Genomic DNA, 21,497 nt, shown 5'->3' with positions numbered 1-21,497 from the left:
GTCTTCCCCAGCATCAACTTCAAGTACGTCTACCGATGTGCCCAGTGCCACAAAAAACACTTCCGAAAATGGTGAGTAGCCTAACGTTAGCTCACTACTCCAACGTAGCCACATTTTTTTTTTTTTTGCCTGTGCCAGGGCTCGCAGGATTGCTTGTGCCTTATGCTTAAGACAGGCTGCCCCACAACGAAGAATGCTTGCGAACACGCAAAGGGGTGGTTTAGATGTGGGATCCATGAAGCCGCGAGGGTGGATGCAGGGAAGGAGAGGCCACTAGAGGGCGCTGGAGAGCACACAGCACTCAGCGGACAGCACTGGAACCAGGATTCAGCACCACAATTACCTGCAACAGGTGTACTTAGGCCAACACACTCCTAAACCCCAACTGTTAGAAAGGACTTGCACAGAGAGGTCAACTTTTAGAACATTTTTATTGCCAAAATAATTGAGTACCATTTTTCTATTTTACATTACTAATCATGGTTTGAATTAATCTTCCGAAAATCAAACCACTTTGGATAGACAAAGGTGACACTTAAGGTCCGTGACAGTTTTGATACATTACTGAATTTTATGCTTCAGTTTAACCAATTCCCAGTTTTAAAAGACCTCACAGCAAAAAAAAATGACAAAGAATTAAAAAAATATATTAAGTCAAACCAATTAAATCAGCATTTCTTTTCATGTAGATGAGATGGTGTGACTTTAACTTGCCTTTGTCACTTCACTGAGCTCATCTCCCGACAGGTCAAAAACCTTTCAGAACATACACACTTGTTCACATTGAGGAGCTGAAATTAATGTAGCGTTGAAGTACAACCATCTCAACATGAAGCCATTTTAAATAAAGTACCCCACAGCTCGTATCACATTAAGTTCAGGAAGGAGGACCTGACGACACACCTGCCGTTACAAATGTGACATCCTAAGAATTCAATAAAAATCATTCCCATTGGTTGGAAGGATAACAAACCTTACAATGCTGTTGTATTGAAAGCCTTTAAAGGCACCTTTATTGGCTCTGGAAGAAAATGAAACTCAGGGAACGTGCTTGGTTGGCCGTATCAAAACTGCTATGAAGCAAGCTTTTAAAGGTCGATTTTGCGCTTTTGATTTGTCAAACAACTTTCCCTGACCTTCTCTCTCAAACACTTAGTTAAGCTTCCATCAAACTGGTCATTTTAAATTCAAATGATCTAGTAATTGTAAACTACTGCTATTTTTTTTCCCCAGAAAACAGTCATGTAGTGCCCCATAAAGCAGAATTATGGCTTTGAGTGAACGTGACTTAAGTTTACAAGATAAATGTCTCATCGGGTTCACACATATAACACCCTCTTTATTTCTTCTTGAATCTAACATACACAGTATTTATCCACAGCAGCACTTACTCCCTGTGCACTCGCCGTTCCTCGTCATTCCGATTCTCTGCCTTGGCTTTTTAAGGACGGTGTGACATTTCACCACTTTCCAAAGACATGTCAGGAAAAATGCATTCTCAAGGACTGCGGAAGTTTCTCTTCTTCATTACGTTCCGAGTCATGAAACCTTTCACACAACCGACGTATTCAGACACTTTAACATAGTTGGTTTTTTTTTTTTTGTTAAGAGACACAAATTAAACAAGAACTAAAGACCGTTGTCAAATAAATGTACATTCTACCCACACGAGGTGTCAGTGCAGTAAGTCAGTCTGCCGCAGTGCTCAGACCGTTTGCATTCCCCGCCACACAGCCAATGGCGGCATCGTCTGCAAGCGGTGAGAGCCTGCTTGCATTAATCAAAGGGTAAGCAGAGCAACTGTCAATCAAGCTGAAACCCAACCAACATTATCTGGCTTGTGTAGACCCGTGTCAACTTTTTGCATGTCTTCACAGATGGTTAGAGTATGACCAGTTTCCCCACTGCTTGCAACTGGACTACCGTACCCCTGCCCCCCCCCTCCCCTCCCCTCCCCTCCCCAACACAGACTGGAAAAGGAAACATTCTTCTGAGCAGGCGTGGGAAGGGCCACTGAACGAGAGTCTCTCTCCCCTGCGAATGGAGCAGCGATGAAGTCTCACAGGTCGATCTTCTCGGCCGGCCCGGAGGATGAGGAGGAGGCGGCGACAGACTGGACACCGGGGAACAGTAGGCCATGGCTCTCCTCCGGCACCTCCCTGAACACGGAGTCCAGCACCTCCTCCTGTTCCGCGAGGCCGAGCTGGGCGGCTGCGGGGCCCGTGGGCGGAGCCAGCCCGTGCGAAGGGGGCGGTCCCTGTTGCCGCGGCGACGGCTGCGGTTCCTGCACGGCGACCTCCAGCTCCGCCTGCCGCCTCCCCCGCCTCTTCCCCAGGACCTTCACGTAGTTGGCGGGGACGAGGCCCGTGGCCTGCCCATCCAGGCTGGCCAGCAGCCAACCCCGCACCCGCGGCTGTTGCTCTGTGACAAACAACATGGAGGCTGAGAGCGGGAACTCAGGGTCTAAAACATCTCTAAAACATTTCAAATGTTGTAAAAAGTTATGGAATTTCCCCACATTCAAGCACACTCAAGACATTTTTGAAGACCTGTGGGACTCTCACTTTTTTTTTTTTACAAGAAAAAAAGCCAAGGTCAGGGAAAAAAAGAGGCGATTTTAAACAACGTAAGCAGTTCTGAAAAGTCTGTACAGACTATCAACACCAAATGAACTTGCAGCTTGAAGGTTAAACCCAGATCAGATCAAATAGCTTCAGCTGAAGCTGAACAGAACCCCTCGTTCCCCCGTCGGCCTTATCTCTTACCCTTGGGTGCCAGGTTGAGCATGTCTCCCGCTCGCACCGAGATCTCCTCGTCGGAGGCCGCGGTGAAGTCAAACTCAGCCCTGGCGACCACGTGGTCGTCGTCCCCGTTGGCCCAGTTGGTGGCTGTACCGGAATTTAGCGTTTAAAGAAACAGAGAATTAGGTTACCATGGATTCCTTGTAGACTCGCCTGTAAAAAGAATCTAGAGCATTTCGAGGTCCAAGTGATCGATGGAAAGTGTCTCCATCAGGCACAGGAAAGCCCATGCATCATTACCCACTGCGAGTATAACCGTTTTGAGTGTTCGTTAAGGAGTTTGATATATTTCCAATGTAAACTAGTACAGAGATGGCACACTAAGGAACAGTGAAATGCCCTTACTGATTTCCTCCACCCCCTCAGCAGAGCTCAGCAGCTTCCAGATGAGGTACGGCCCGCCGAGGATGACGGCGAAGAACAGGAAGATGGGCCAGGACTTGACCGAATTCGCCGCCGGGTCGGACGCCCCTGGCCCTCCCGCCCCGGCCTCGACCACCGCCGTCCCGGCGCTGTCCGCCCACAGGTCCTCCGCCTCCGACGTGCGCCGCAGTCCCAGCATCCTTTGCAGCCGGCGGTAGAGGTAGCGCAGCGAGCGCACCAGGGCGAAGGCGGAGAAGACCTTGGTGAAGTGCACGCGGAGGCGCGAGAAGTGGTTGGCCACGTCCAGCACGGCGCGGAAGCTGTTGTACACGGCGGAGAAGGTGGCGTCCATCATCATGCTGACGGAGGAGAAGGCGTGCACGATGCTCTCGATCGACTGGAAGGCGCCGCGGCTGCTCTCCTCCGCCTGCTGCACGAAGCGGCTCGGGGCCGTGTCCTCCGCCCGGAAGTGGTTGTAGCCCAGCCCGCCGCCGCCGATTCCGTAGCCGTACGGGCTGTAGCCGCCGTACGGCGAGCCGCCGTAGGGGCTGTACGTCGAGGAAAGGGAGCCGTACGCGGGCCGGTACGCGGACATGCCCGACGGCTGGACGGGCCGCGGCGGGATTGGCGGTGCCACGCGAGTCATAACCGGAGGACCCGGCCTCGACAGTCTGGAAGGTCCCAACTCCGTCGACCTGTTGATGAGAGGAATACGGAAATCAAACAAGCCAAGAACCTGGCGTAGTTAGAATAATCTTTGAAACTAAGTGTGAGCACTTTTTTTTTTTAACCAAAAGACAATAAGTCTGTAACTGAAACTGTAACTGAAGAATGCGTGCTGTGGGTTTCTAACCACTGCACAAGTGATGCAATTTGCACGCTGAACTAAAACCCAAGATCCCCAGTACAACCAAGAATGGCGGATGTAGGATGAATTTCTCAGTCCAACCCATCCGAAATGTAATATTTTATAACTATATTTTATAACAAGACTTTAAGCACATAATCATTTGTCCTGTATTAAATCCACAACACCTCTGCATGGGTAATACTGAATAGCCACAGAGACTTTCGGACATTGCTCAGTTTAACATTGCCCTTGTGCCCAAAATCGAAAATCTTGTAGATTGTGTTACAAAATGGCAATTTAACGGCAGTGATTTGATATAATCGACGTCTGCTAGCTATGTTAGCGAACTTTGCAGTCAAATGACAACTGCTGTAGTTTGTTAGCTATTGAGCCACCGGTGACTCTTGAACGACTACTAATATAAACAAAGCGTCATGTTACATGTTACCAAGTTTTGCGTCTATTCGAAGCAATGTTACCACGGCCATGACAGCGAAATTGTCGTTAATGAATGTTAATGCAACGTTAATACATTAATGACAACAATCTGCAAAAAGTCACAATCTGCAATAGTTATGCATTTGTAATTTGTACTTGCTCAGAAGTCATCTCGGCTACCTAGCTAACCTAAGTTAAATATACAGCAACTCTAGCTGGCAGGCTGCCTGACGTTAGCATATTGTCATACGTCGTTTACTGAATATCAATCTTTCGCAGCTAACCAACATACAGATATGACAGACAGTGGCAACGTTCTTGCTGGTGTCGCCAATTTTGTTGGTTATTCAACGTCTTGGTAGCATCAACTAGCCATCTACCTAGCATACACGGTATCGTTAGCTTTTCATACCAGGCCCTATATCTACCTGGCAGCTAGTAACATTGAATTTTACGCACTGATAGTTGGCTGGTCCTGGAATTGCGCCTGGTATCCGTCTTTCCCAAGGTTTTGGAGGAGGCTGCGACGCCATCCTTTAAAATATCACACCAAAAAGTACGCTGTTTACACAGCTAAGCACGGCTAACTACCTAACCCTAGAACGCGAACTTCGGACAGCTGAGAACAGGAAATAACCCACAATAAAAAAAAACTTCCGGTAGCCACCATAGCGGGAAATTTCATGATAAAAGTTACCAATTTTACTTTCTTATAATTGTTTTGTAGTATTGAACCAAAAATGGCATCTGCACATATTATCATATATAAGCATACAATTATAACATAGTTTGGTAATTGATTATATTGTGGCTTATTGTGGACCCACAGAACTGAACGTATGTACAAGTTCTAATTAAGTTCTACGAGTTTCACTAAATCTCAGAAGCTGGAACTAGACTATGTCAGTCGATTTTCAAACGTCGAACGCAGGTCAGAAAATATTAAAGGCTCGATCGTGACATCTTACTTTGTTCGTGAGGTAACGAGGTAAAACATTACGCATAACGTTTCGTTTGTCTTTAAGTACATGCTTATATTATGCAATGTTAATATTATCTGTTATAAAGCTACTGATTATCCAGGATAGATTTGTTTTCCCTCGACCCAAACAACGTCAGACGCATTGCGTTCGCTCTCTGACAGCCGCGACATAGCTGGCTAGGAGATGTTAGCTATGTATAAATTGTCTTCTACCTTAAGGTAACGTTAGCATCAGTGTTTGGCTAACCAAGTAGACAGCACGGTGAGTCTGCAGAAGTTCTGGCTGTGTGGCTTCGCGGATTGGTCTCAAGAAAATTAATTATATGTAATGTTAGTTTGGTCCTAGCTAATAGTATGGCCAAGTTAGCGTGCAACTTACAGTTAGCAGCTAATCTTAGCTACGCTAGTTACCCAAGTTAACTGGTGTAACTTCCTAGTTTCTTCACACCGCATACAAATAATTTGCTGTTTGCATATCTGTCTGGATTTTGAACAGGGATTTTTTATTTGGCTCTGCCTGGCAAATAGGCTGGCTGGCTAGTTACCCAGTAGCCTACTGAAAACATGCATGTAGCCTACTAGAACAATGTGTTTACTGGGTCGTTTGTTTCTTCAGCTAGCTCTATTCAATAATAATACTATTATACTAATAGTATAATTGTAGCCAATACTATTAATGGCACTGTTTATGTACTTCGGTTAATGTGGTTAGATGCGTAGTTGTCCAGCCAAGTACATTCACCAGTACACGCACGAGCCACGAGGTTCTCGGAGGCACTGATGGGAAGTGAAGTCCAGGGTTTGGTTACACTTACCTCTTGTGTTCTTAAAAACGTCAAGTACACATACACTAATGGATATGTAGTATAGTCAGTATGTCCTGGAGTGTATTACTTCACTAAGCAGCATTATAAGAGAAGGACTTTCAAAAAGGGTTTGTGGAGGAGCTCGCAAAAAAATGTGATTTTAACTTTGCGCTACTGTGCAGTCGCATCAGGTGTGTGTACGAAGGAACTATTCGAAGACACGTTTTCCTTCCAAAATGCTCACAGCTGCATGCAGCACTGTTTTACCCTATTGAACTCACCATGTTATGTGAGATAGTTACATTGTAATGCCTCACCTTGCCATGGTATGGCAGGGAATGAAACTAGACCAGAGGGGTCCTCCATTTTATCTGTAAGGCCCGGTGTGGGTAAAAGCTTTTGTTCCAACCAAGCACTAACCCACCTGATTCTACTAATCATCCGAGTCTTTGCTAAAGACCTTCGTAGAATCGGGTGGGTTACTAACGTCACTTGCTTGAAACAAAATACCCACCCACCCACTGCACCCACACCTGTCCTTTCTGGAGGAGCCCTGAATTAGACCTTTCACACCTGCATCTTTACTGCATCTGAAAATTCCATCAGTTTAATCCGAAGAACCTTCTAATGCGTATGTTAAAATGACGCTGTTCTTTGCGTAGAACCATGCTGCCGCTGAAGACGAAGGACCGGCCCATAGTGCGCGCGCTGTTGGCCGCAGGCTGCTGCGCGCGCTGCGTACTGCGGTTTTGCTGCGTCGGGCTGCAGTCGGCGTATCGTCAGACCTACGAGGTAAAAGCCTGGATGCTCAACGCTTACTCAAAACACCATACATGTACCACGTGAACCACAGCGATTTTCTATTGATCAGATGCGCAGATTCAGTTCACATTCATTCACGTCATTATTTCTGTGCGCTTCCCGCCTTTCACAAATTGCATGCACTCATGCACATTGTTCTGGAAAAGTTAATCTGCCAAATGCCTGATTGTAACATATATGTGTCCTGAAATGCTTAAACGTGTGTTTTTTTTGGTATTCTTTAGGACCTGGCAAGTGAACTTCACGCCTTTGTAAGTGATGAGGAGGGTGATAAACCCAGCGACGGGGCAAAACAGGAGCGCCCAGAGGACCCGCCATGCAAAAAAGCACGACTGGAAACGGAGCAGGGCGATGCAGAGGACGGGGACGGAGCAGGGGGCACCCAACCCCAGCCAGAGACGGATGTGGACACTGCTGTGTCCAGTACAGTGTGCGTGGTGTGTCTGGGTGTGCTGCAGCACTACTGTGACAAAACCTTCGCCAAAAAGGTATGATCGAAGGCCACAGTAGCCAGGAAACACAAAGGCTAGTATGGTGGGGGGGGGGGGGGGGAGGCTCTTATCTTTAATGTCTGGCTGTTTTGTTGGATAGGCTGACAGACTGCCCCCAAGGTGTACCATAATTGGTTCATGATGTTTTTTTTTTTGACCGTCCAATCAAAAGCGGCGATATTCCAGTGTTACTGTGTTGCAGGTATCGGAGGTGGTGACTGCGGAAGATTATCAGTTTGACAGTTTGGTTCTGTCCGTCTCACTTCCTGCCCAGCTGTCCGTCAGAGAGGTGAGTGTCTGTTTGTTGTAGTTTTTTCGGGTCGTAGTTTTTTCTAGATGAGGAACCTATTGATTTACTTCAGTATTTTAATTTTATCAGTTAATTCATTATTTATTTATTTATTTTTTTACCTCTCTTTGTGTTATCCTTTGCAATACTGCCCAATGTGAACATGGGACTTTTATTCTTCATGGCATTCATTGCTATTTCTATCATAATGCGGCTTAAGAAAGTAAATATTCACTTAAAACATGCAAAGCGTAATTAAGAAAATTGAAAGCTTGTTAAAATTCTGGAATTAAAATTATGGTAAGAAAAAAACCTGTGTACATTAGGGTCACCCAGGACCAAGTTTCCGAACCGTATTTTAATTTTATGTAGTTTCAATCTTGACCTCTAGGTGGTAGGAGTGTACTATTTTCATTGTTTCCGTTTAATGGAAACACTAGTTTCACTCGTAATACCGTATATGCAAATGTGTTTCTCAGCTGAACGTGCTAAAATGATTTTATTTCAGTGTACTAAGACTAAGCTGTACATATTATAATTATCTGGATGAGAGATTTCCATGGAAGAAATGTATAGACATTAATCCTTATGGGTGCAGTGCTTTGACCTCTTCTGCATATTTCCTTAACATTTGCTAATGTGATTGACAACACTAGTTTGATCTTCCACATCAACAGCTAGCAACTGCTCTTGAAAACCCAACATATATTAGTTGTATTAAATGTGATTTATAACAACTTGGCACAGATACTGTATGTTGTGCTGCCACATGTATTCATAAAAAGACCATTCTTTCCCTTTCTACATTTACCCAGCATTCAATAAACACAGCAAAGGGCAATTCCTTCATAAATGCGTGATTTGATGTACAATGATAACTGGACTGTATTGCATACACTCTGTAATTGGCTGTACTGTAATTCAGTTCCAAATTACATTCTGAAAGTGATCATCTTACTTGATTGTGTGTTATTAAATCATGACAGTTGTTAATTAATTTGATGTTATACTCTTATCAAATCTTTGTTTTTCCAGTTTGCTGTAACAGCAATGTTTTACAAAGGCTTACACAGGCCTACACTGTAGGTTCATGGAGATTACAGTTTGCAAACATCACGTTTGAGTTTTTTACGACGATGATTTTGTTTCTGTTGCGTTACGCATTTGTCTACGACTGCACAGTTAGCGAAATTTGGCGGCTCTGTGAAAAAGAGCGGTTGACTTCAGCTGCAGTTCCTGTTTGCGTCCGTTGATAAACTGAAAGTCGGAGCCGTCAGCGGTTGGAGCGGGGGTGGGGGGGGGGAGGGGCTAACGACGCACAGCTTCCCGCCCCCGTCCAGTGCAACCCCCCCCCCCGCCCCCCCACCCGCCGCCGCGGCATGACGACAGGCTTTCAGAACTTGCGCCATGATGTCACTGAGCGAGTGGGCCCGCCGACCGCGGCCGCGGCTTCTTCAAAGCGTCACCCTCTCTCTCTACCCACAATCCCCCTGCAGGCATGGGCGCCGTTCGCAAGCTTGCGCCACAGCCGAAGCGATGGTAAAGGCCATGGGCTTGAATCCTCCCCGAAACCATGTGACGTTTTCCTTTTTTTTTTTTTTTTTTAACCACTGCTGTAATCGTTCAGCAGGACGCTGTGCCTTTGTGAAACCCCGAGCGGGGGGGGCGCGTTCGGCCGTGCGTGTGAATGTGGAATCCCCCGGCACGCCTGGCCAGTCGCCAGCTGGGAAACACGGCTTGCCCGGCTAACGCGTCGCGACTGCTTCGCTAAACGTGCTAACCCGCGTCTTCTTTGTCTGTCTTTCCCTCTCTGAATCGGGGGATGGTGTGTCGGCAGCACTCCGCCTGGCTGCTCGTCAAGAAGCAAGTGAGGTAGGCCCCCCTCGCCCGCCCGGCCTGTTCACCTGCTGCGCCCATCCCATCCCTCTTCCTGTCGTCACGTCACATGGAATCACTGTCTCTTTAAGGCTAGAATCCTGTCCATTGGTTTGGCTTTGGCGTATTTGTCAGAGGGACCCAACCTCCCCATCATCTTATAGCTGACAAATTTCAAAACAAGCCCTTGAAACTTTAAGACTACCTCTTGCATGTTGGTCATGGTGTCTGCATTACTGCTGTTATCATTTGCTACAGGAAGTTAGAAGCACTGCGGCAGGGCAACGGTTAGCACGTAGCGGTGGAGCGGCATGAATCAGGCCTTTGTGCGCACGGTTGCTAGCCGGCTATGCAAACGCAGCGCCGTGTGTTGGACTGAGCGCGAGCGCACGTGAGGGGCGGGACGTCGATGTGCGGGATGTCGTAACGGGGGTTTCCCTGGACGACAGAGTCCCGGAGAGGCAGTGTGTGTGTGTGTGTGTGTGTGAGTGAGTGAGTGAGTGTGTGTGTGTGTGTGTGTGCGTGTGTGTGTGCGTGTGTGTGTGTGTGTGCGAGTGTGTGCGAGTGTGTGTAAGAGTGTGTTATGTGAGTGTGTGGGTGAGTGTGTGTGGAGTGTGAGAGTGTGTGTGTGAGTGAGAGTGTTATGTGTGAGTGTAGAGTGTGTGTGATTGTGTGTGTGTTGTGAGAGTGTGAGTGTGGTGTGTGGAGTGAGTGAGTGTGAGTGTGTGTGAGGTGTGGTGTGTAGGTTGAGTGAGTGGTGTTGTGTGAGTGTGTGTGATGTGTGTGAGATGTGTGTGAGGTGTGATGTGAGTGAGTGTGAGAGTGTGTGTGAGAGTGTGTGTTGTGAGTGTGTGAGTGTGTGTGTGTGAGAGTGAGTGTGAGAGTGTGAGTGTGTGAGAGTGTGTGTGTGTGTGTGTGAGAGTGTGAGTGTGTGAGAGTGTGAGTGTGTGTGAGTGTGAGAGTGTGTGTGTGAGTGTGTGTGTGTGTGTGTGTGTGTGTGTGGGTGTGTGATGTGTGTGGTGTGTGTGAGGTGTGAATGTGTGGTTGGGGAGTGTGGATGTGAGTGGTGTGTGAGTGTGTGAGTGTGTGAGTGGGAGTGGTGGTGGTGTGGAGTGTGAGTGTGAGTGGTGAGTGTGTGAGAGTGTGAGAGTGTAGAGTGTGAGAGTGTGTGTGTGGAGTGTGAAAGTGTTGTTGTTGTGAGAGTGTGTGTGAGAGTGTGTGTGGAGAGTGGTGTGAGTGTGAGTGGAAGGTGTGAGTGTGTGTGAGTGTGTGGTGTGGAGGTGGTGAGTGGAGTGGAGTGTTGAGTGTGTGTGTGTGGAGTGTGAGAGTGGTGAGTGTGAGATGTGTGGAGTGTGTGTGAGAGTGTGTGAGTGTGTGAGTGTGTGGTGTGTTGTGAGTGTGAGTGTGGTGTGTGAGAGTGTAGGGTGTGAGAGTGTGGTGTGTGAGGTGTGTGGTGTGGAGTGATGTGGAGTGTGAGGTGTGAGTGTGAGAGTGTGTGTGTGAGAGTGTGTGTGTGAGAGTGTGCGTGTGAGAGTGTGTGTGTACTGTACTGTACTGTAAGGAGCTTGGCTCGGTTTCAAGAAAGCCGCTGTGTGGGCCCTCAGCATTGCGCAATACCTCGCTGTTTCTGTTACTGTTCTTCTCAGGCTCGTTATTCCGCTTTTTTTAGGTTTAACAAATAAAGCCACTTTTCCTGAAAGCAATATCAGTAGTAGTAGTATTAGTAATAATAGTAGTAATTACTAGTAATAATAATGAACCGTAAGATTGTCTGACTTTCACAAATTTGAAGCCAAAGGTGGTGATATGTTAATGTGTAATAAACATGGTAGAAATTCTTTTTTCGCCCCCTGATTTTTTTGTTGAGGAGCACAGTTAGATTAGCGTTCGTCTGCCACACAGTATTTATCCCTCGTTCCCTTAACTGTCTGGCAAATAACCGGCAGGTTTTTATTTCTTTTTTTTTTTTTTTTTGCAAGCGTAGGTTAGCTTCAGTCACAGGTGCATGCTGGGACGCCGTGGCGTGGTTCTCAGGGTGTGCCTGACTTGCACATCCCCGTGCTGTCTTGTGTTGCACAGGGAGAAGGGGGTGTGCCTGGGCAAGGATGATGTCATCCAGGTGAAGGAAGCCTTCAAGTGGATCATGAATGACCTGGTCTCTCGGGAGCTGGGCGTACCTGTGCTGGCCAAGGCAAGAGGGTCATTTCCCATCAACAGGCTTCCTGTGGGGGGGCGGGGCCTTTTCAGAGTAGAGTCGCACGGCTATGGAGGGATTAGCATTCTAGGGCAGGGCCTTTAAGAATGCGCCTGCCTACGCACAAGGAATCTACATTATGCTCACACACTCTGAACACACACACACACACACTCTCTCACACACACACACACCACCCAGAGGAGCCAACCGGAGCTCGTTAGGTCTGCTGTGACGGCAGTGTCACGTGTAGCCACACCCCTGGCTCTTTTTTTTTTTTTAACCTGTTTGAAACCAGTCCAGGGCTCCGCCTTTATACACACACATGCATGTGCTCACACAGACATGCACTGGCATGCATGCACCCACCCACGCACACACCCACACACTCACACACACACACACTCACGCACACACACACACACACACACACACGCACACACACTCACACACACACACACTCACACTGACACACGCACACACTCACACACACACACACTCACACTGACACACGCACACACGCACACACGCACACACGCACACACACACACACACACACAGGCTTAATGCCAGCTGTTCGTCGCTTGTCCAGCTTGCCTCCAGCGCAGAGCAGCAGGATGTGATGAAGAGTCGGTGGTCCTCACACTTCCTCCTGTTCCCTCTCTCTCTCTCCCCCACAGAGTCTCTTTGAGGTGAGCGTGGGGTTCACGCACCCAGAAACGGACGGAGACTGCCACTTCCTGTAGGTCCACCAATCAGCATCCTCCTCTTGCACATCTCTCTCTTGTTGAATTCCTTGGGTCTGGGGTCTTCTGGAAGACTGAACCTACCAGTAGGTTTGGTTATGGCAATTCCAGGCTGGAGCTGTCTTGAGTAGTCTTGGTCACGTCCTCACAAGACTGGTACTTACTTCAGTATCAGTCTAGGTTTTTGTACCCAAATCTTTGTATTGGCTATGTGCCTCGTGACTGAAAAAGAGTTTTAAACAAGGAAACTGAATATATTACTACAAATGTGGCTGGAACAGAATTCACCTAATTGCCCACCTTTATGTGCTGGTAATTGAATACAAATTGGGGCATGCTTTTAAATTTTAAAATATACATAAGTCAGCTTTTGTGAAAGAAACAAGCTGTTTTCACACAATGAAAAGAATGCTATTCTCTTTTAACCGTAATGATGATGCCATTCATTATGTGACCTACTTAGTGTATTTTGTCTAATATGCATGAGTGTAAATTGAAAGGAATGTGGAGCTCGCTCACTGTTGGTCTCTGACGGTTAATTTTAGGAGGGAAATGTTGTTGTGTTGACGTGTGCCGTCAGTCTGGCGTCATAGCTATTGTGTGAGCCTGTGGCGTCATAGCTATTGTGTGAGCAGCCTGTATTGACGAACGTTTGCATGAAGGTCTTACAGTAAACAGTGGCATTAAAAGTCTAACGGGAGGAAATTACCTGCTGATCCTGTAGCGGTGCTCGCATGGAGAATCCCCTCACGGCACCTTGCATTACAAATACAGCACTGTGCCAAAACCCGACTTCCTGTGTGAGCAGAAAAAAAGGCTCATGGGAAATGTTGTTTTATCCCTATAAGGGCTGAGAGTAATATGGCTGGACATTGCCCTATCTGGACTGTTTCGTTTTCAGGCTATACGGCTTCACAGAATGCAGTGTCATTCATGATTGTTTATCTTTGTTATGGGAAGGCGTGACAGTTGGAGACTCTTTACCGATTTGCAGAGCTGTGTCATAGGAGTTTAAGCTATGTACTGTAGTAAAGTTACTGTGGGTGCGGGCTGACATTTTGTTTTTCTCCCCTCAGGGCTACCACATGTTCTGACTGCTTTAAACCAGCCAAAAACAAACTGGTAAGGCTAGAGCCTTTTTTTAATCTGCTTTTTTTGTTTTGGAGGGTTGCAGAATGCCCATGGTCTTGTCCTCTTTAAACACTTCTAGATAAGTCATTTTGTTTGGTAAATGGTAAATGGACTGCATTTATATAGTGCTTTTATCCAAAGCGCTTTAACAATTGATGCCTCTCATTCGCCAGAGCAGTTAGGGGTTAGGTGTCTTGCTCAAGGACACTTCAACATGCCCAGGGCGGGGTTTCTTATTATAAATTTGTTTATTGATTTCATTAACAAGTCAGATTTCTTAAAGCCACTTGGAGCTTGCTGAAACTTGTTTTGAGTTCACAAATGCAGGTTTGAGAGGCAAGGCCATGTAATGTTGGGCCTGTAGTAGTTGGGGTCTCCTTTAGCTCCTAACCCTCACCTGAACTGGTATCATAAAAGGCTTAAGAGCTGAGTCAAAGGGTGGCCAATTAAATAAACACCATTGCCAATCATTTCAAATTATTTTACCATTATATTTTCAGTGTGAAAGTGACGTTATGTTTTGAGTGTGAAAGTGACGTTATGTTTTGAGTGTGAAAGTGACATTATATTTTCAATGTGAAAGTGACGTTATGTTTTCAGTAAGAAAGTGACGTTATGTTTTCAATGTAAAAGTGACCTTATATTATCAATGTGAAAGTGACGTTATATTATCAATGTGAAAGGGTGACTGTTGTGTGGGCTGCTGCTGGGGGGGGGGGGGGGTCGTTGGGCAGGGGTTGATCTCAGAGCCTTAATGTGTTTCAGCCTGTGGTCTCACTCTTGCACCAGCGTGTAGGTAATTTCTTTTTTTTGCGCATAGGAGGGTGGGGGGGGGGGGGGGGGCTTGGTGGTGGCACGGACGGGTCTGGAAATCACACCGGAGGACCACCTGCATCATGTCTAACTCTGAAGTCGTCATGTCTAGCTTTGAGGCCATAGGTGCGACACGGTGCCCTTTGTATGGGCTTGTCCGTGTGGACCGATGTGAAATCATATTTTCGGTCCATTTTGACGGTGATTTTGCCCGATGATTTATCATATTTTTAAAAAGGTTATTATCATTTTATGTTTACTGTATATGTGCTTGTAGCTTAAATAATTGGAATTTTGAGCTGATTAGATTTATTCAGATTCTGGTGCCGTTCTGCTGACGATAGCTGTGGTTTTTTTTAATACAAGAGCACTGCGCAGTGCCGGTTTAGCTTATCTGAACGGTGCTTATAAGAAACGTAAGGAAGGTGTGTGAAAAGAAATAAACCACATTTTTTTCATTTGACTGTTTATGATAACTGCATGTTAGATATTCATGTTGCGTACTTGGTGCAATCTCATTTTCTTTTGAAGGCTTTTTTTTTTTTTTTTTTTACTGGTGAACTGTACACCAAAGGGGAAAAAATAACCTGCTTGAAGAGAGTACCAGTCACTCCTGCGTTCACGCTAACTCCACAGACGTGCTTTGCGGTTTGCGTCGCATAAACAGGATGCCAAATTCTTGTAAAGCGATTCTCCGCTGGGCAGATTGATACAATTGCCAGGCCTGTGTACATCCTGTGTTCGCTGCTGGTGAGAGTTCTGGTGAAGTCTCTCTCGGCGACACGCTTCTGATGCAGCGTAGCGCTGCAGTGGGAACGGTGTGCGTTCCTGCCCGTTAGCCTAGCACGTTAGCCTAGCACGTTAGCCTGGCCGTGCTACGGTGAGAGAGCCCTGTGGGAGAAGCAGAGGCTCGTTACCAATATGGCTCTCTGGAGTGCCTGACCTTCTTCAACTCATTATGTGAGGGTAGTAGACAGAAATAAACAAAAAATGAGGGTGAACTCCTGAGGGTAGTCCACATTACCTTTGAATGAACTTCTGGGCTGCCCCTCCCACTGTTAACCATATTTGGGCATATCCGTTATCCAGTTGTTTGTGTTCAGCGATCACATACTGTAAGAGAGCCCGAAGTTGCACGCCGGGCTTGAAACAGAAATGTTGATTTGTCCAAAATCTGCAGCTGTGCGTCCTGCCCGTGGTCAGTTTTTTTTGTTCGGGCAGGGTGTTCATCGGCTTGTTGATTATCATTAACAGCACCGTGGTGCTCCAGCGCTGGCCGTTTTTCCGTTAGCATTTTCGTTTTTTCTGCGAGCTCGAGAGAGAATAAGGCAAAGGCCGAGTTTAATCGTAAGCGAGGAAGGACATACTGGGCGGCTGGGAAGTGCTTTGCTTTCCCGCGAAGGGGGCATCTTCGGCCCCCCGCTGCTTGCCGTCCCCTTTCCGAGTTTCGGCAGAGTTTCCTCCGAACCCCCGAGGCCGTCGCTTGGCCCATGGCGTCGAGCGCTAGCGCGTTAGCGCGTCAGCGCTTGACGTACCACATCCTCTGGATCGTCTGCTGCGATCAGCGTGTTTCTAAGAACGTGCTGCTGCTCTCGCTCATGAGCTGTTTTCTTCTCCCCCCCCCCGGCGACGTCTGCCCGAACTGTAACTGTCTCCGCAGTCTGTCTTCACTAGAATGGCTGTGGTGAAGGCCCTGGAGAAGATATCAGAGGAGAACTTCCGCAGGTAACAACCGGACGCGAGAGTAAACAGGAAGGCTTAACTTGGAAGTGGTGGGGGGGGGAGCACAGGGTGCTTTTCACGTAACAAAGTTTTGAATTGGGGAAGAAAATAAGATTCTTGATAAGTTTTCAAAGGCCCAAACGCATTCTGGCGACCAGGGTATTTACCGTCTCAACCCGCCCGACTTCACCATTTGATCCCTGTGGTTTGGGTGGGGAAGGATGGCTCCTTTTTAGCTGGCATGTTTGAATTTGCTCACACGGCATTGGAAGACCGTTGTCCCTTGACCCCTTCCCAATTCTCTCTCCCCATTTCCGGTGTTCCTCAGGCGGTTCCCCTGTCCCCCCAGCCGTCCCTCTACGGGGTGCGCGGCCCAGGACGTTCAGTGCCTCCACGTGTCTGTGTTTGTGGCTGGTGAGTTGTCCTTTAATGCGACGGGCCGCTGAAATGGGGACTGTTTGGTCGCGACTGCTTTGACTCCTCTGTCTCTCCTTTTTTACGCGTGCACCTCCCGTCCAGCCAGAGAGTTTGACCTCTGGCCTGTTTCCTTTGGAGTTTCACTATCCAACCCCCGCGTTCGCGCGGCATTAAATTATATTACATCACATTTATTTGGCAGACGCTTTTATCCAAAGCGACGTACAAAAAGTGCATTTCATGGTCATAGACAACTGCTAAACACAGGTTCAGTAAGGTACAATACTTATTTTGTACAGCTATTTCTAGCCAGGAACGCAGTTTAGTTCACACAGTGAACACACAGCGAGCGACTCTGTCGATGGGCCGCTCAAGCCTGTTGTGTGGGCGGTGTGGCACCTTCCTGTTGTGTCTTCTCAGTGATCTCATGCAAACCTTCTATGGTTATGTTACGCTGGTCATCCTTATTAGGTGGACGGATGGGTAGATGTCATCCTTCTTAAAGAAGCTTCAAAACTGTGTCAGTCTGTTTTTGCAAACAACATATGCAAATTGTAAAGGAGTATTATTGGAGTCAGTTGAACCTCCAAAAATGGTATTAAAAAAATCTAGTTTTTTGACATGAAACCTCAGCTTGGACAACTCTTCATGGGTTCAGTTGTGTTCTTCTGCATTTTGAGCCTGTCTGCGTCACAAATCCAAAACAACACGTGCCAATCGTCCGTTAGCAAGTTTAAGGTTAGCGACATATCGGCCGAAGAGACAGAACTGTGTTGGGAATGGCGGGCTTTTGAAACTGAAGCATTTGTAGATATAAATAGTAATTTTTAGATTTTGAATCCCTCATCGTACGGAATCACGCTTACGTTTCCGCCGCCTTGTAATTGTTGGAAAAATTGTTGGTGTGTGTGACTAATTTCCATTTGATGCTCTGTGTTTTGCATCAGCCAAACGAAGATGCTTGATAATGTGTAACTCTGTGGGCTACGTACAGCTTCATACCCCGTTTGTTACTGGTCAGTCAATAACCAACAACAGAGCTTCGTTTCTCTGAGGTATAGGGGATGTGGCTAAATAAAAGACGACGTGACTTCCTGTCTGTGGTGAGGTTAATACGAGCGGAACTTGAGATTAATGGCCTGTCTGCATTTTGAACAACAGTAAACAGAAAGCCCGTGCCCACATCTGAAAAGTTCCACGAGAGGCCTGTCTACGAATTAGTCTGAAAGGAAAAAGGAGGTGCCGTCGTATGATCTCATTTCACTGCAGTAGACGTTTGAGGAACGAGTTTTAATGAGGCAATCTGCCAAGGTCTTCGCCAGGATTGCTTTATGACGCGAGAGCTTTATCCGCAGGTGATGACGCGACGTTGTTCGCGGCCGTGTGAAATTGTTTGATTGTTTGATTTAACGAGGTGCGCGTTTCCTGGTCTGCCTTATGAATCAGAAACCGGTGGTGACTGCGAAGGTGTGAGCGCCGGTTTCTTTTTCCCAGAACGCTCTCCTTCTCCTCCTCTTCCTCAGGAAGGTACAACAAGTTCTCGCGCACTCTGCCGCAGACGCCCTGGGTGATTGACGGGGAGCGGAGGATGGAGTCATCGGTGGAGGAGCTGATCACCGCTCCTCTTCTGTCTTCCTTCCGATCCGAGGGTCAGTCTCAGTTCTGCCCGCTCCAGCGCCCGGGCAGTTCAGGGGTTAAACGCTCCAACCGTATTCTCGAGCCACATTTACGATTATCTGCCTTCAGACGCAGAGGATTTGAATTCAGGGATTTATTTTCAGGAGTTTTTTTTTCTCCCCCCCTGAATTCTTATAGCTCATTCAAATAAAGTTTCAACCTGAAGTCTTTCTTCACAATTCGTTTGATATCGGGACGGACTTGAACTTGGACGAAGTCCACGTAGAAATGGTTTTGTTAAGATCGGTGTGGAAGAACCTGACTGGCCTGCACAGAGCCCCTGACCTCAATCCCATCCAACACCATTGTGATCAATTGGAAAGCCAACTGTGAGCCAGGCCTAATTGCCCAATCAGTGCCCGACCTCACTAAGGCTCATCTAGCTGAATGGAAGCAAATCCCTGCAGCAATGCTCCAACATCTAGTATAGGTTGTTATAGCAGCAAAGGGTGGACCAACTCCATATGAATGGCCGTAATTTTGGATGGGATGTTGGATGTCAGGGGTCCATATACTCTTAGCCATGTAGTATAAGAGTCTACTATTTGAAAATACTTCAGAATGAACTCTGAAAATGTCATGAACACAAATTCCTGCAGTAATCTGAGTCTGGTTGTTGAGGACATAAGCGCGTGTTGGGTTACACCTGTGCTTCAGGTGTTTGGAGGCCCCGCGCAGGTGTGCGTTTGTCAGGCCTGACCTCTGTGCTCTCACACAGGCTTCAACTTCTGCTCTTCTGGGAGAGAGGACGTGGACGTCCGCACCCTGGGGAACGGTAAGAACCCCGCCGGTCCTGCTCGGCCTGTTGGGTACGTGGCCCTTGGCCGCCAAACCCTAAACCGCGTCTGCCCCCGCCCATCCGTCACCCGCGCCGCGCCACCGCTCACTTCCTGTCCCGAGCTTTCTGGAAAGGACGCTCTTTTCTCAACCTCACCTTGTCAAGGATCCCGCTGGTTAATGATTCAGCGGTTCGGTAGATGACGGTTTTGATAAATCTGGTGACTCAGCCGCATCGCGGCGCGAGCAGGTTTTCGGCCGCGGCGGGGCGTATCCGCGCGCGTTCGGGCAGGCCGGGCCCTTGCTCTCGGCTCATCCGCGTGGAGCGACGCGGCGTCTGAACGCTGCTCTCCTCTCCTCTCCTCAGGTCGCCCCTTCGCCGTGGAGCTGCTGAACCCCCACAGAGCCCAGTTCAGCCGGGCCGAGATGCACCAGCTCCAGGAGGTACCGTACCCAGAACCCCCATTCACCTCCTCACGCCTCCCCTTCACCTCCTCCCCTCCACCTCCTCACGCCACCCTTTCACCTTCTCACGCCTCCCCTCCACCTCCTCCCCTCCACCTCCTCACGCCACCCTTTCACCTTCTCACGCCTCCCCTCCACCTCCTCCCCTCCACCTCCCCACCTCCCCTCCCTGGTCTCTGAACGTGTCCCCTCCACCTCCTCACCCCACCCTTTCACCTCCTCACGCCTCCCCTCCACCTCCTCACGCCACCCTTTCACCTCCTCACGCCTCCCTCCTCACTTCCTCACACCACCCTTTCACCTCCTCACGCCTCCCCTCCACCTCCCCCACCTCCTCCCCGCAACCGCCTCACCCCACCCTTTAACCTCCTCATGCCACCCTTTCACCTCCTCACCCCAACCTTTCACCTACTCAGACCTCCCCCCCACCTCCTCACCCCACCCTTTCACCTCCTCACACCTCCCCTCCACCTCCTCACCCCATCCTTTCACCTCCTCACACCTCCCCTCCCCGCCCCTTCCGAATCTGACAGTCTCCTGTCTCTCCTCTCCTCCCAGGCCATCAACAGTTCCTCAGAGCTGATCAGAGTGAGGGACCTGCAGATAGTCACCAGGTCGGTGAGAGGGCCCCCGGCCTCCGATTCCACTGCGTTTTGAGAGCTTTGAGAATTACGGGCCTAAAAATTCAGGCTGGTCGTATTCAGTTTGAATTCAATTTTTTTTTTTTAAACTTTATTTATCCCCTGGGGGCAATAGCACAGTAAAAGTATAAAATACAAAAACCATAGAACAGGGACACAACGTACTCAAATGTAAAAAGCACTGCACTATCAGTCAATGATTAAGAGTAAATGCTTTAAATTAAGGTTAAGACTGAAGAAATGGAGAGAAGGAATGGCACGCTCAAGAGCTCTTATCATGGCAGGATAGGGAAAAGGTAGAGATCGAGTTTAATAATCGGACAGCTTCGCCATAGATCTCTGGGCGGGAGGGCCTGACGTGATTGGATCTCTGGGTGGGACGGGCTGATGTGATTGGATCTCTGGGCGGGAGGGCCTGACGTGATTGGATCTCTGGGTGGGACGGGCCGACGTGATTGGATCTCTGGGTGGGACGGGCTGACGTGATTGGATCTCTGGGTGGGACGGGCTGATGTGATTGGATCTCTGGGTGGGATGGGCTGATGTGATTGGATCTCTGGGTGGGACAGGCTGACAAGATTGGATCTCTGGGTGGGACGGGCTTATGTGATTGGATCTCTGGGTGGGACGGGCTTATGTGATTGGATCTCTGGGTGGGACGGGCTGACGTGATTGGATCTCTGGGTGGGGACGGGCTGATGTGATTGGATCTCTGGGTGGGACGGGCTGATGTGATTGGATCTCTGGGTGGGACGGGCTGATGTGATTGGATCTCTGGGTGGGACGGGCTGACACGAACACGCCTGTCCCCTGCAGGGATGCCGTGGCGCACATGAAGGAGGGGGAGGAGGACAAGACCAAATCCTACGGAGCCCTGATCTGGACCCAGAGGCCTATCGAGAAAGACGACATTGAGTTCATCAACAACATCAAGGTACAACGTAGGCCAGGGTATGGCCAGTTGTTCCATTTTTCCAAAATCTACTCGCAATCTCAGTTTTTTTCTCCATCATTTTCTCTAACATCATGATGCTCAGCAATTTTGTCCTCAAAACAGGATAGTTGATTAAATTAGCTAGTCGTTGATTAGCTAGAGTTGTTGCTTAGTGACTTCGGTTTCCACGGCTATGCCGTAAACGTGGATTAATTTTCGGTCACCATAGCAGTCCTGATGCTTTATAAAGTCCCAGTTGAGAG

At 48.1% G+C, this 21,497-nt stretch overlaps 2 protein-coding genes across 5 annotated transcripts in view; one reads left to right on the top strand and one right to left on the bottom strand.

Moving 5' to 3' along the window:
• Positions 1-412: 412 nt before the first annotated feature.
• Positions 413-5,111, bottom strand: pex13 (peroxisomal biogenesis factor 13). Its single transcript, XM_064316336.1, has 4 exons — positions 4,912-5,111; positions 3,147-3,859; positions 2,766-2,888; positions 413-2,421 (listed from the first exon to the last, which is right to left on the bottom strand). Exons 1-4 carry the CDS (start codon positions 4,983-4,985, stop codon positions 2,060-2,062), a joined length of 1,272 nt encoding a protein of 423 aa, XP_064172406.1. The 5' UTR covers positions 4,986-5,111; the 3' UTR covers positions 413-2,059.
• Positions 5,112-5,245: 134 nt separating this feature from the next.
• Positions 5,246-21,497, top strand: part of pus10 (pseudouridine synthase 10) — an 18,241-nt gene continuing 1,989 nt past the window's right edge. The window contains exons 1-15 of one of the 4 annotated variants that reach the window (XM_064316328.1): positions 5,246-5,383; positions 6,903-7,032; positions 7,287-7,550; positions 7,756-7,842; positions 9,680-9,714; positions 11,797-11,908; positions 12,592-12,653; positions 13,734-13,779; positions 16,262-16,326; positions 16,652-16,737; positions 18,264-18,389; positions 19,136-19,192; positions 19,562-19,638; positions 20,218-20,273; positions 21,117-21,234. In XM_064316328.1, coding sequence (XP_064172398.1) covers positions 6,907-7,032; positions 7,287-7,550; positions 7,756-7,842; positions 9,680-9,714; positions 11,797-11,908; positions 12,592-12,653; positions 13,734-13,779; positions 16,262-16,326; positions 16,652-16,737; positions 18,264-18,389; positions 19,136-19,192; positions 19,562-19,638; positions 20,218-20,273; positions 21,117-21,234 — 1,317 coding nt within the window. In that variant the 5' untranslated portion in view covers positions 5,246-5,383; positions 6,903-6,906. Of the gene's footprint in view, positions 5,441-5,541; positions 5,697-6,902; positions 7,033-7,286; positions 7,551-7,755; positions 7,843-9,679; positions 9,715-11,796; positions 11,909-12,591; positions 12,654-13,733; positions 13,780-16,261; positions 16,327-16,651; positions 16,738-18,263; positions 18,390-19,135; positions 19,193-19,561; positions 19,639-20,217; positions 20,274-21,116; positions 21,235-21,497 lie in introns of those variants that run through there. The other 3 variants (XM_064316320.1, XM_064316310.1, XM_064316304.1) reach the window with 3 other exon arrangements.

Source organism: Anguilla rostrata, chromosome 2 (assembly GCF_018555375.3).
Source record: "Anguilla rostrata isolate EN2019 chromosome 2, ASM1855537v3, whole genome shotgun sequence".
Classification (NCBI taxonomy): Eukaryota; Metazoa; Chordata; class Actinopteri; order Anguilliformes; family Anguillidae; genus Anguilla; species Anguilla rostrata.
The sequence above is the reverse complement of the archived record's forward strand: the minus strand, read 5'-3'. Positions and strand labels throughout refer to the sequence as shown.

Coding starts and splice junctions, on each gene's coding strand:
- pex13 (XM_064316336.1), bottom strand. CDS start 4,985: ATGGCGTCGCAGCCTCCTCCAAAACCTTGGGAAAGACGGATACCAGGC. Junction 2,889..3,146: donor TGAGGGGGTGGAGGAAATCA/GTAAGGGCATTT, acceptor ATTCCGGTACAG/CCACCAACTGGGCCAACGGG. Junction 2,422..2,765: donor GCTCAACCTGGCACCCAAGG/GTAAGAGATAAG, acceptor TGTTTGTCACAG/AGCAACAGCCGCGGGTGCGG.